Source organism: Mytilus trossulus, chromosome 3 (genome assembly GCF_036588685.1).
Source record: "Mytilus trossulus isolate FHL-02 chromosome 3, PNRI_Mtr1.1.1.hap1, whole genome shotgun sequence".
NCBI classification, from domain to species: Eukaryota; Metazoa; Mollusca; class Bivalvia; order Mytilida; family Mytilidae; genus Mytilus; species Mytilus trossulus.
In genome coordinates, this window is record NC_086375.1 from 5,103,519 (window position 1) to 5,118,762 (window position 15,244).

At 33.3% G+C, this 15,244-nt stretch overlaps 1 protein-coding gene across 1 annotated transcript; it reads right to left on the reverse strand.

The window, feature by feature from the left end:
• Positions 1-416: 416 nt before the first annotated feature.
• On the reverse strand, positions 417-14,998 carry LOC134710034 (GTPase IMAP family member 7-like). The gene is made up of 2 exons (XM_063570185.1): positions 14,883-14,998; positions 417-1,520 (listed from the first exon to the last, which is right to left on the reverse strand). Exon 2 carries the CDS (start codon positions 1,518-1,520, stop codon positions 660-662), a length of 861 nt encoding a protein of 286 aa, XP_063426255.1. The 5' UTR covers positions 14,883-14,998; the 3' UTR covers positions 417-659.
• Between the last annotated feature and the right edge of the window lie 246 nt (positions 14,999-15,244).

Here is a 15,244-nt window from a genome sequence, read left to right on the forward strand (position 1 = left end):
TATGTTCTGTACCAAGTCCGGAAAATCGCAGTTGTTATATTATAGTTCGTTTATCTGTGTGTTGCATTGTAGTTTGGTTTTTTGTTGCACTTCAGTGTTTCTGTTGTTTCGTTTTTTTTCGTATTGTTTATGTGTTTTTCGTCAGTTTTAGTTTGTAACACGGATTTTTTTTCTCTTAATCGATTTATGACTTTTGAATAGTGGAATACCACTGTTACCTTTATTTATCACTCCAATGCACAATAACTCATGGACTTGCATGAAATACAAGTGATTCGGTGTATGGGAACACATATATCATTCCTTGCTTAACTGTTTAAGGTAAAGAAAAAAAAATAAAAGACGTCTGGATATTATTGTATATTTATATATTTCTAAAGACAAACATGAGTCATTTGCCGAAAGATAAGGGGAAGGGGTGTGTGTGGTTTATGGATTTATTTATTTAATTTATTTTTAATATGATTATACATTTCATGAACTCCAAAGAATTCTTAAACTGTATCATATACTATGTATTAACATTGTATACTTGTAAATTCTTACTATTTCTTACTCGCATAATAACAATGCTTTAAATGTCATTCACTTATGTCGAGTAACAATGTATGTATGTACTGTAGTTAATACACTAAAGAGATCAATAAAAAAAAATTCATTTATTGTTTTTCCTCCTCGGGAATGTCAAGTTTTTCCTCCTCGGGAATGTCAAAATCGGATTCTTTGAAAAGTGGGTGGTTTGGTGGTACTGGACGAGAATACAGCTTTAGCTTGTAATATAGGCATGTTATATATCCGCTATCATTTACTTTTTTCGTAAGTTCTCTTCTATCGGACACGAGTTTCAATAATTCTGCTGCCTGATCGTAACACTCATTTGTATAATATTTTTTGTCATTTTTTTCAATCATTTGGTCAATAACTACAAGTAGTTTTTCCACTTGTTCGTCGTCTCTTTTTTTATTGTTCAAAATCACGAACCTGTTATCACAGAATTCCAAAAACGTTTTCAGGTACTGGGGTAGCTGATCAAGGTATGCATCGATGCTCGGTACTTCCTTGCCTTGGTCTTCGAAATCACTTTCCCAAAGATCGAATTTTGAGAAAATAACAACAACATACTTCAAAATGTCAAAGCCAAAGTACTGAATATAATGCTTCAAGGTTTGTATGTCTTCTCCAGTAAAACGACCGGTAGGAACCACGAGTACTAAAGCGTGTGGTCCAGGAAATGTGTGTACAATGCACTTTTTAACTTCTTCTTGTGTCTTATGATTATTAAGGTTTGAATCAGTATCAAACACGCCTGGTGTGTCAATGATTCGTATTTTCCTGCCAAATCTAGTGTTTTCTTTTTCCGTACATTCTTTTGTTACAGATGACCCCTTACAGGCAAATTCAAACGGTTTAATTTCATCACCGTGTCTGAGCCCAAGTATCGTATTCCCAGTTCTGCTTTTACCTGCTCCGGTTTTACCCAGTAAAACTATTCGAAGTTCGTCTTCTTCACACTCCGCCATCTAAACGAAAGACAATGACTAAGATTAAGAATGGAATATGACCAGTTCTATTTAATAAAATCACAAAAATACTGAACCTCAAAAGAGAACGTTCATAAACAAATGACAACATCAAAAGCCCATGGCGTTGTCAATTTAATTTCGATTTATGCGCTTGACTGTCCCTCTACTCTCTTTCGTCCCTTTTTAGAGCGCGCAAACCTTTTTCCTCGCTGCATTTTTAGGTTGCATTTCTGTAATTATTGACAATGCAATTTCCCATAGGAACTCATTTTAACTAAAACTGCACCACTTTTACTATGAAGTTTTGAAAAAAATCTTATCCTAGAATTGAAAGTTCATTTGCACCACATTTTTTTTCAAAGGTCAAAATATAGGGCTGTGCGGCATATTTTCAACGTTTATATGCCCTGAACTTCTCAGAGTTTAAACTTACACTAATTTTCTTAACTACCCCTACCTCCGATGAAAGGTTACCACATATTTCAATGTAAACAATATGCACGTGTTTATTTACTGGTAACATTCCAAAGTTCTGTCTCTGCGATATTGAACACAGAGAGCATAACTGGGAACCAGTATGTAAACAAAATTCATTTTCTATCAATATTCAATTTCTCCCCAAAAGAGGAGGGTTTCCAGAACTAGCTGTATTTACTAAGTGCAACCTTTAAAGTAGTGCCTGTACTTGGTTGAAAGCAAAATAACGAACGAAAAACTAATATGTTACACAGCAAGGAAACCTCAGCCACTGAAACACGCTCCTGATTTGGGACGGGCACATACAGAATGTAGAGGGCTAACATAGGACAGTGGAACAACACATGAACAAGCTTTAAGCTTGCTAATAGCGGTGTACCTATCTCCGGGATTTGAAAACGCCTCTTTAATTTAAAATAACGCATATTGTGATATATCTCATTAACCATTTATAATTGAGACCTAGCAGTCGGAAACCAGGTTGAAATAGAACAAAAGAATCGAAGCTCTTTATTAGAGAAGGCGAAAAAAGACTACTGCATAGTTTACTATAGTGACAAAATTTTTAAAAGTTAATAGAAACAAACAAAATTGCAATTTTCTTCTCAATTACGAGGTGTTTTATTTTAAAAACACTATTTGCATAAGTTTTCAATTTATCTAGTACATAGTTAAACAGAACAATTAGATATCAAGTCGACGACATGGGTATCTTTCAAGTTGGATGATGAAAATGCATAACCTCCCATTTTTTTGAAAAAATTACCACGGACGGAAAACATATCAATCTATTAGTTCAGTAATTTTCGTGTCTGCCCTTCCATTATGTGACTGAAGAAAAAATTACAAAAAATGGGTAACAATTGTATCGAAAAGAGAAAATCGAGTGCACCTTTTTATGTTAGGGCGTGTTTGAGTTGAGTATTTTGTCTTAATATCGTACAAAGTAAGAAAATTTCATACATTGTCTCGCTTCAGATTCTATCATTTTTGTATATTAAAGCTACATGTTGACTTTATAACACCAAAAAATCACAGTACTGAAAGATGAAATATATGGGTCAAGTGAAATACCTATCTAATGAGTCACAAAAACAGAGAAGGTGTGTTCGAATAGCTATTTTTTTACTGAAAGTACTTGACGACAGTCTTTCAAGTTGGATGATGAAAATGCATATCTTCGAAAATTTCTAATTTTTTGTGTGTGATAACTAGGGTTTATAGTCATCATACACTATACAAATCTAGTCTGCCCTTCCACGAAATATTTAATTAGAATTTTTTTAAATGTTTATGAATTTTCGAAAATTCCACCTGACAACCGATCAGACAATAGTTTTAAGTTGAATCATTGCAGAAAAGATTATTAACTGATGCTCATTAGCTAGTTGATACATTTGTCTTTGAAAATACAACTGACATATAAGGATCGTAATGATGCAATGTGGATAAATTTATCAGTTTCCAAGAGCAAAATTGGTAGCGCGTCATCCCAACAATGGCTTCCATTTCTACGATTGTGAAAATGAACTGGCGTAATGGGGAGATAATTTTGACGAAGTAGACTTCTGACTGCTAGGGTCTTTTGATATGAGGTCCTTGATTTATGACCTTCATAAAGGTCATGATGAAGGTCATAGGTAAATTTGACGTTCAAGATTTTTCATCTTTTGTTTTACATCATATGTATATGTCGTGTACAAGTTGCGATTTTGTACAGTTTATAACATGTACAAACATTTTGTACATGTTATAATTTGTGCAATGCCAAAATACAAGTTATAACATATACAAAAGTACCGCAAACATGTTATAACAATTATAAAATATTGCTTAAAAAGGGTTTTTACGTGTACAAAATATGAAAATAAAATGTGTTTCTATCATTACAACACATGCCATTAACCTCATTAATATTTTTTTTTCATTTTTATATTATTGGCCATTCATGCTAGTGGGATAACTTTTTGATACAGTTAAGGAAGTTCGCTTGTCAAATTTTGAAATTTTTCTCAGATTTTCAGAATCCTCTGGTTTTATCCATTTAAAAGCCTTAAAGAATCTTGCCCATTTCCCCGCCACAATTTCAATGGATTATATTTCAAAAACAAGCACCTATATTTGTTTCCGCTCTATTGGTTCCCTTATTAATCCCCTATCAATATATACTACTGTTATGAAAAGCTAGTTATTTTGAAACTGAGTAGCGAACTTCCTTAATCACTGTCATGATTCAGCAGACAACAATGAACAAACAATTGAGTTTGAAACAGAAACAATGTTAAATGAATGATATGATGCGAACATGGTTGGTGAGGAAGTATCAGCATGACATCTACTTGTATACCACCTCGAAAGAGGTGATATCCCTGCTGTCAATACCAGAGAGGGTTTGTCTGAAATTTCAAATATTGACATTCAAGCGTTCACGAAAGAGGACCTTTCTGGTCAGCAGGTACAAGCTGATGTCTTGGCAAAAAATCAACAGCTAGATTAACTGCTCTCTCTGATGATGAATAAGAATAAGAATGAACATGACGGCTATAAAATTGGAACTAAAGACTTAGTTGGACAAATTAAGGGATACGTGAGTTTTGCTTGATATCGTTATTCCAAACCTTTTAAGTCGAAGAGTTTTGGTTAACCCTTATAGCAGTTTTTTTGAAATCAGTATTTCCACAACCATACAAGTGATTGACCTGGGGTCTTTTGATTATTGATTATTTGAGGTCAAGGTCAAAGGTCAATTTGACACCTTTGCTTAAACTTCTTTCTGGATCATTATAAAACAATTAAGTCTTTTGCATAAACCTGTAAGTCTTATCTTTTGTATATTAGTTTGATTTACCACATTACATTACATCAACACGGAGTGACATTTTCTAACATCGTTTTTTTTAAATTTCATTCTATTTATCGAGGTTGAAAGACCTTCAATTGTTCTCTGAAAGATTTGGTATTTAATTAGGTCTTTCCACTTTTCGTGGAAAGACCTTTTGTTTTTCTTCTGATTATTTTTTCTTTTTCTGTTGTGTGAGATGCTTTTTTGTTTAACAACATATCAAATGGATGTTCGGCCAATGATGGTGTACAGTAATGGGGGTTTCAAAACTCACCCTGTGTGACCAACACATATTTTTATAGGAGTTATCTCACTTTGTCCCCTTTTCATGTTATCGCTATATCTCTAAAAAGGGTAAAAGATTTTAACAAACTGTTTTCACCAAATTGTTCGTCTACTCTTAAGAATGATCTGGTTTATTTTGACTGGAGTGATTTGAAGACATCTTATGGGAGTTTGAAAATTTAAGATAGGCGATATGTTGATAAATTCATACGTTATAAGTCGTAGAGACCTACAGTCTTTTGATATGAAGTTCTTAGTCCATTTGAAGGAAATTGAGGTCAATGGGCCATTCCAGTTAATATCTGATAATGGGAGATGGATGGTCCTTTCTAAGGGGTGTAAAATTTATACATTTTAGGGGTGAAATTTTGGGTTTTTTCATCTGACAGGTACACTTTTACGCAACAATTTCTGAGGGTCTTGCGACAGTAAATAATTAAAAATAATTACATCATTATATCAAAGGTCATGCAATAACTTTTGAATTTTGCTTGTTATCGTTACTCCAAAGAAACTGTTACAGGAAATGTAGACCTTTGCTAAAAAAAATCTGGTTCATTATAAAACAATGAAGTCTTCTGCATAAGCCTATTAATCTTATTTTTTATATATCAGTTTGATTTACCTAATTACATCAACACGGGGTGACATTTCTCTAACATTCTTTTTTAAATTTCATTCTAATTATCGAGGAGGAAAGACCTTCAATTGTTCTCTGATGAATTGGTCTTAATCTGCTTTATTATTATTTTTAATTTTGTAAAGGTTAAAACCATTTTTTAGCAATAATTTGTACATATTATATTATGTACGAGGTACTTATGTATATGTTATAACTTGTATTTTGGCATTTTACAAATTATAACATGTACAAATTATAAAATGTACAATATTTTTGTACATATTATAACCTGTACAACTTGTACACGACATATATATGATACAGCCATGGGACTGTTTGTTTTAAGCTGCATGCCACTTGACCATAAACAAGCTAACCGGAAGTGACATTGTGAAGACCTGAAATAGTGGTTTTTGTACTATATAATGTTATTGAACCATATATTTTTGGAATCATTTTCAAGTTATTTATTAAAGAGTACATTATATGACATTTTGCAAACCGGAAGAAAAAAAATCTTTTGATAGATTTTTACTTGTGGAAAGACCTTCAATTGTTCTCTGAACAATTTGTTTTTAATTTTATATAAAATCCCAAAATTTGTGAGTTCAGATAACCTCTTCTTATATGAAAGAGATTGGTAATCCCTTTCAATATAAAGTTCAAGATTTAGCGAGTACTTGTCATGAAGAAAGATTTTTGTTTTTTTTACAAACTTAAAATATTGTAAAGTGCCAAAGGCTCAAATTGTTTAGCTTTATTCAAGAATTCGTTTCATTATCAGTGCAATGTTAAGTATGACTTCCTTTAAGGGATTGCATTATAGGTACCTCTAGGTAATGTAGGGGCTATCAAATTATACGGGAAAGTTAAAGAAATAATGGTGTAGACATCATATGACCCAACATGTCTTTTTGTTTATTTGCAGATCAAATAAATAAGTTCCATAATATGGTTACAACAAATATAAATAAGGACATTAGGTAGGAGAGTGCCGTCCCAGAAAAAAATTAAAATAGCCTTGCCAGACGTCATAATTATTTGGACCAGTAGGAGAGCAAATTACACAGCTGTCCATTCAATTCACAATTAATGAATAAAAAGTAAACAATTAAAGGTCAAAGTACGACCTTCAACAAAAATGTACCCATAGACAATGTTTGATTCCAACTCTTTACATCAAATAAGATCATTAACAAAATTAAAATACTAAAAGTAAATACCTTTCAAATAAAATTAAAAGGGTCAACTTAATTTAAATTCTCTATGTAAATACTATTCTTACTAACCCTGGATCCAGTATTCTGAAATGTTCTGTTAGTGTATTAGCTTAAGATCTACATTTTCAGTTTAAATGACTTATTACTTTTTTTTTTAATTGCTTTGATAATGTTTATTTTTTTACAGCAGTTTTATTTATTCAAGTCATAACTTTAACGGTACCAAGTAACTGCATAAGTATACTTCAATGTATTTTTGTTAGTTTAACTTTTTATAAGTTTTAATCATTTTGAATAATAAACTGTAATCCATACCAGCTGATATACTCATAAATCGAAACCTATAAAACGCTATAGGCTATATTTGACATGAAGTTGGGTTTTTGAAGCGGGTAAAATGCGATCAAGGTTAGAAAACGTATAATTTGGGAGGGGGGATTGATTGCATCAAATAATGTAGTGCACGGAAGGAACCGAACCATAATCTATTTCCACTCAACAGAAGCAGACAATTGCTCTGTATTCTAAAAAAACTCTCCCTTGACTAGTTTATCGTGTTGCAGATTTTGAGTCTGCAAACACAAGTTTCAGGATTAAAAACTACTTTTGATAATTTGTTCGTCATCTGATCTATATAAAAATGAAATCCTATTAAAAACTAGAATGTGTCCATAGTTCACGGATGCCCCACTCGAACTATCAATTTCTATGTTCAGTGGACCGTGAAAATGGGGTCAAAACTTTAATTTGGTATTAAAATTAGAAAGATCATATCATAGGGAACATGTGTACTAAGTTTCAAGTTGATGTAACTTTAACTTCATGAAAAACTACCTTGACCAAAAACTTAAACCTTAACTTTGTACTAACATTTTCTATGTTCAGTGGACCATGAAATTGGGGTCAAAACTATAATTTGGCATGCAAATTAGAAATATCATATCATGGGGAACATGTGTACTAAGTTTCAAGTTGATTTGACTTCAACTTCTTCAAAAACTACCTTGACCAAAAACTTTAACCTGCGAACGAACGGACGCACAGACGAACGAACGGAGGCACAGACCAGAAAACATAATGCCCCTCTACTATCGTAAGTGGGGCATAAAAATGAACCCAATACCATCTTCTTAGTCAAACTTTATTGGTTTAAAAGCTAATTTTTCATTTGAATGTAACGTGTCTTGCGGTGTGTAAGATTTTGCTCCTCGAGGGTTTGAGTTGTTGATTAAAACATGACCGTAATTCCGTCTGTATCTGATAGTTTGTAATTCAAACACACCTACTATGCTATGGTGACTCTTTATAATTCAAACACACCTACTAGCTTATGATGACTCTTTGTAATTCAAACACACCTACTATGTTATGATGACTCTTTGTAATTCAAACACACCTACTATGTTATGATGACTCTCTGTAATTCAAACTCACCTACAATGTTATGATGACTCTCTGTAATTCAAACTCACCTACAATGTTATGATGACTCTTTGTAATTCAAACACACCTACTAGCTTATGATGACTCTTTGTAATTCAAACACACCTACTATGTTATGATGACTCTTTGTAATTCAAACACACCTACTATGTAATGATGACTCTTTGTAATTCAAACACACCTACTATGTAATGATGACTCTTTGTAATTCAAACACACCTACTAGCTTATGATGACTCTTTGTAATTCAAACACACCTACTATGTTATGATGACTCTTTGTAATTCAAACACACCTACTATGTTATGATGACTCTCTGTAATTCAAACTCACCTACAATGTTATGATGACTCTTTGTAATTTAAACACACCTACTATGTTTGTAATTCAAACACACCTACTATGTTATGAGGACTCTGTAATTTGAACACACCTAATATGTTATGATGACTCTTTGTAATTCAAACACACTAACTATGTTATGATGACTCTTTGTATTTCAAACACACCTACTATGATATGATAACTCTTTGTAATTCAAACACACCTACTATGTTATGATGACTCTGTAATTTGAACACACCTACTATGTTATGATGACTCTTTGTAATTCAAACACACCTACTATGTTGTGATGATTATTTGTAATTTAAACACACCTACTATGTAATGATGAATCTTTGTAATTCAAAAACACCTACTATGTTATGATGACACTTTGTAATTCAAACACACCTACTATGTTATGATGACTCTTTGTAATTCAAACACACCTACTATGTTATGATGACTCTTTGTAATTCAAACACACCTACTATGTAATGATGAATCTTTGTAATTCAAACACACCTACTATGTAATGATGACTCTTTGTAATTCAAACACACCTACTATGTTATGATGACTCTTTGTTATTCAAACACACCTACTATGTTATGATGACTCTTTGTAATTCAAACACACCTACTATGTTATGATGACTCCTTGTAATTTAAACACACCTACTATGTAATGATGACTCATCACAAACTTAAAGTATTTCGTAAGGCCCATATTAACTGGTGTTGTCTTTTTTTTTTATTAATGTGCTTTAAATGTTAGAAATAGCCTGTGAAAAGCCTCGTATTATTTCATTTATACCTAAATATGATTTGTTTTCCATTTTCAGTTACTATCGTTGTCAAGAAAAGTCACGACTATGGCTTAATGCCTTAAGCAAACTCAAATGATGTGCAGAGAACTGTTTACGTTTTGTTCGCAGAACCAATACATACATTTCATAAAAACTTCTTTACCAGTGTTCTATATAAAGCACACGTGCTGGCCGCAAAATGAACAGCGGTATACTACTTCTGTCTTTAATCTTCTACCTAAACGAACAAGCCAATTCACTTCACAGAAATACTCATAAGTGTCTATATTTACAAATGACCATTACGTTATAAAAAGATCTGAGGAAAATCAAAATTCAATGGTGGGTCGCATTGTATTTGCGGGCATTTTGGTATTAATTAACGTTCGAGCACATTCATTACAGTCACCACAGGTTAAGGTGTAATACCACCATTGTTGTCGCCTATTTATTTTTGTGAAATTGCACTTTTTAAAAAATTGTGCAAAATTTATTTATGTTTCAAATAAAGATAGGCTAGAGTATTTTCGTGTCCAGTACGACTGACACAATGTCACGTAACATTGCAATGCCTATAAGATAGATAAGATAAGATAAGATAAATTTTATTTTCCAAATTAAGTCCCCAGGGGGGCATATACATAAACATATATAATTGATACATCATACAGTATTTTACATAACATTGTAAAATAAACTTGAAATAGTCATACAGGTATTATTTGTTAAATAAAAAAGTATTTCAGAGTTGCTACTCCAGAGATGTGGCAAACTTAATTTATATATTTACTTTTTTTTTCTCTTTTTCTCACTTGATTTTAAAATATTTGCTGAAAATGTATAAATATAAAATAAATGATTGTTTAGCTGCAACAGACACCAAGGGACGATGCTCTAGGATTGTGATCTCAAAAGCTCTAACAATCCTCCTCAAAACACAAATGGAAAAAGGATAAAGACAATCACTGGAAGTTAACCAATTAAATTTTATTTCTTTTGTTTTCGTGATTACAAGCTTCGGTAACAAATATACTAAATATTAAATTGTCTGTATAAACAAAAAACTTAAAAAAAAAATGATTTGAAAAACATAAGAAATATATTTATGACTCGTATAGGTTTTACTACAACTGTCAACTTTATTGGAATATTTTTTCGACCCTTTTTTAATGCAACCAGATGTTACTAATCAAATCAAATCAAATATCATATATATTTTATTGCTAATCAAAGCGCCCACAAGGAGCAGAACAATCAACATTAATTACATACAAAAGATTACAAGTGATTCAATATGATTAAGACACAATGTTATAAAAAACCAAACCAAAAAATATTTTTTAAGACAAGTATGATTTGGTGAAACTACACCTACAATTCGTAACAAATTTAATTGTATAAGTGATGTCAATTTTGAATACATCTGTACATTCAAATGATTAAGTTTTTCATATCGAATTCTAAATAATACAGGGATCATAAAAAAATTGTCAAAATATGCAGTGAAACATATAATAGTTATCAAAAGTACCAGGATTATAATTTTATACGCCGACGCGCGTTTCGTCTACATAAGACTCATCAGTGACGCTCAGATCAAAATAGTTAAAAAGCCAAATAAATACAAAGTTGAAGAGCATTGAGGATCCAAAATTCCAAAAAGTTGTGCCAAATATGGCTAAGGTAATCTACTCCTGGGGTAAGAAAATCCTTAGTTTTTCGAAAAATTCTAGTTTTGTAAACAGAAAATTTATAAAAATGACCATATAATTGATATTCATGTCAACACCGAAGTGCTGACTACTGGGCTGGTGATACCCTCGGGGACGAAACGTCCACCAGCAGTGGCATCGACCCAGTGGTGTAAATAGTTATCAAAAGTACCAGGATTATAATTTTATACGCCGACGCGCGTTTCGTCTACATAAGACTCATCAGTGACGCTCAGATAAAATTGTCATTACCATAACAATAGTGCACACACTGAATTGTCTCGACTTCTTTACAAATCATTAATTTAAGGTTGATAGTCCTAAATATAAAGCTTTATTACAAATGTTACGTAAACTTAACATTAACCAAGAAAACTTAACATTGACCAATGAACCATGAAAATAAGGAAAGGGCAGATGAACCATGCCATGCAGACATGTACAGCTAACAATTTATCAATACAACAAATATAGTTGACCTAATGCTTTGAAAAACAGACCAAAACACACAAAAACGTAACACTGAGCAATGATCCGTGAAAATTATGTCAAGTTCAAAAAAACAAGTTCAACTGACATATAGGTCATAAAATATTCCCATACACCAAATATAGTTGACCTGTTGCATATAGTATAAGAAAAAAAAAGACAAAAACTCAAAAACTTAACTTTGACTACTGAACTATGAAAATGAGGTCAAGGTCAGATGACACCTGCCAGCTACACGCAGACATGTACACCTTACAATCAGTCCATACACCAAATAAAGTAGACCTATTACATACAGTATAACAAAAACAGACAAGTACACAAAAACTTTATGAGCATTAACATTAATCAAGAAAACTAAACATTAACCAATAAAACTAAATATTCACCAATGGACCATGAGGAAAGGGTAGATGAACCATGCCGTCGAGACATGTACAATTCTTCAATACAACAAATATAGTTGACCTAATGCTTATAGTTTAAGAAAAACAGACCAAAACACAATAAAACGTAACAATGAGCAATGAACCGTGAACATGAGGTCAAGGTCAAATCAAACCTGCGCGACTGACATGTAGCTCATAAAAAAAAAAATCCTTACACCAAATATAGTTGACCTATTGCATATAGTATTAGAAAAAAAGTCCAAAATTCATAAACTTAACTATAACCAATGAACTATGAAAATGAAGTCAGGGTCAGATGACACATACCGGTTGGAAATGTTCACTTTTCAGTCCTTCCATACACCAAATTTACTAGACCTATTGCTTATATTATCCAAGATATGGACTTCACCACCAAAACTAACCTTGTGATCCATGAAATGAGGTCGAGGTCAAGTGAAAACTGTCTGACGGGCATGAGGACCTTGCAAGATACGCACATACCAAATATAGTTATCATATTTCTAAAAATAAGTGAACCATGAAAATGAGGTCAAGGACATTGGACATGTGACTGACGGAATCTTTGTGCATCTATATACAAACAATGAAGCAACCAGGTCTTCTACCTTCTAAAATATAAAGCTTTTAAGAAGTTAGCTGACGCCGCCGCCGCAGCCGTATCACTATCCCTATGTCCAGCATTCTGCGACAAAAGTCGCACGCTCGACAAAAACAGCAATGATATAATTTTCACAAAATGGTGGATACTAGTTGTAAAATAGGCTAGGCTTTTACTGAAAGTGACTATATTTCTATTCCCCAGTCACCCTTTTTTTTAAATTATTAGAACAAAAAAAGTGACCTGAAAGAATGGAAACGAAGAATATAATGGAGTAATTGTAGTCCAACTTGAAGACAATGAACAGACAATTTACAGACGCCATCACGAGTTGGTTGACTGTTATGGAATAACCGTTTAACATATGATATCAGATATGTTCCTTGTGTCGTAACTACAGTCCCCTTCCTTTTTCACGAATGTGACCTACCGAATAAGACTATTTTTCAGATTTGTAAACTGAAAATCTGATGTAATAAAACATGCAATTTCGGTATTGCAACAATTGAATCGAATATATGATCATAAATGAAATAGTAGCGGAATATCGTATCAGCGATTCCGGAAATTTGTGAGGGGCAGCGAAAACGGTGTAATTGCAAAATTTAAGAATCGCCACTATGGTACACTTTAAGTATCACCAGTTAAATCACATATACAAAGTCAATGGTATTTAAGCCTCGGTCACACCTTACTGGATAGCACGAACGGACGCCTAACGGATGAAAATAAAAGTTGTCCGTTTGCAAAAATGTTATCCGTTGGGAGTCCGTTGATGTACTGACCGATTAAAACGTACGTGTAAAGGATGCATAACGGACACCTTACCGGATAAGCAACGTACGAGAAACAGACACGTACCGGACAGAACGGATGTCGAACGTACATCCAACGGACGAGAACCGCATAAAACGGACACCTAACGGAAGCGTACCGGATAAAACGGATGAACAAGATATACGGAAAAATCGAAGGCGAAAATAATACATGTAAATAGCATAAATATTCAAAATGTTTCTGTGTAACTGGTTTTGGTTTTGTTCTTCAAAATTCCGCAAAAGGGCAGGGTCTGGCCTGAATAAGAACTGCTTGATTGTGAAGACGTGCTTATACTCTAAGATCGATTCTGAATAATAAGAATTCATGAACATTAGGAAATCTGACATACCAATAATTGGCATTTTTGACGCGAAATTTTCAATTGGCATTTATCCGTTTCAGATCCATTTTATCAGCTATACGTCTGGTAGAAGTCCGTTTCTCATCCGTTCAACATCCGTTTTATCCGTTAAACGTCCGGTAGAAGTCCGTTGGTGAATTTATCTTCCAGACCTCCAACGAATGTATAACGGACACGTAACGGATACAAAACGGAAACGAAACGGACGAGTACCGTACAAAACGGACACCTAACGGACGTTGGACGGACATTTTATCCGTTGGACGTCCGTTCAATGTTTTGAACATGCTCAAAATTTTCCACCGGACAGAACGGACGTCGACGGATAAAACGTACGCTTAATGAACATGCAACGGATATGGACGGACGTCTAACGGACATGGACGGATTGAAAAAAAGTTATCCGTTAGGCTTCCGTTCGAGCTATCCGGTAAGGTGTGACCGAAATTAGATATTGCTGTCGTTCCTGTTTTGCATTGAAACTGAAAACGTTACTACAGACACGGGCATGGCAGCTCGAAGTCAGAATAGTGTAGCATGGTAGGGTGGCTTGTCTTCCAAGTGGAATGTTATCTTGTGAATTAGCACGTTAAAAAGCCCGCTCAGCGTGTAAGCCTAGTACAATGCACCTGTCCAACCTTACCCTAAATCCACCTATGAACTCATTTTTTTTTATCTTATCAGACACGTACCGCTCCATCCAGTTAACTGAATTTTAAAGACATTGAATGAATTCCTTCTTTTTTTTCCAAACTTTTTATCAGTTACTGCTGAACAGAGGCCAGTATCAATAAAACTTACCTTTAATTGCGGTTTAAACTATCTATGATACCGAATTAAAAACTGACAGCTGTTAAAAAAGTCTTTAAAATGATTACACATTGACGAAAAGTATGAAATTTAAACATAAAAAATCGGAAATAATTTAATGCAACTATAATCTTACCTCATTCTCAAAATGGAAATAAAGTTTAAATTAATTCTAGCTATTTTCAACTTCACATGTGACTAACATTGATCTACACCATCTTTTATTCCGTCTTAATACCAGAAGACAAAAATATTCATATAGAAAAACCCGAAAAAGTATAAAGCTCCTCCCACTTAATATAGACAGGTTGATTGACATGGATGAATATCGGAACCTAAAGCGTTGTTTAATGAATAGGTGGCGGTGGGTAATTCGTTAAAAATACCTGAGTATTCGTTTCTTTATAAAATTATAGACACATTATTTTACTTATTTTACGGAATTGTCGGAAAATTACTATTTACTAGGTATCAACAATTTTGCTGCAAGTGTGCATT

Bases quoted from the DNA above. Each gene is read 5' to 3' on its own strand.
- LOC134710034 (XM_063570185.1), bottom strand. From the start codon at position 1,520: ATGGCGGAGTGTGAAGAAGACGAACTTCGAATAGTTTTACTGGGTAAA.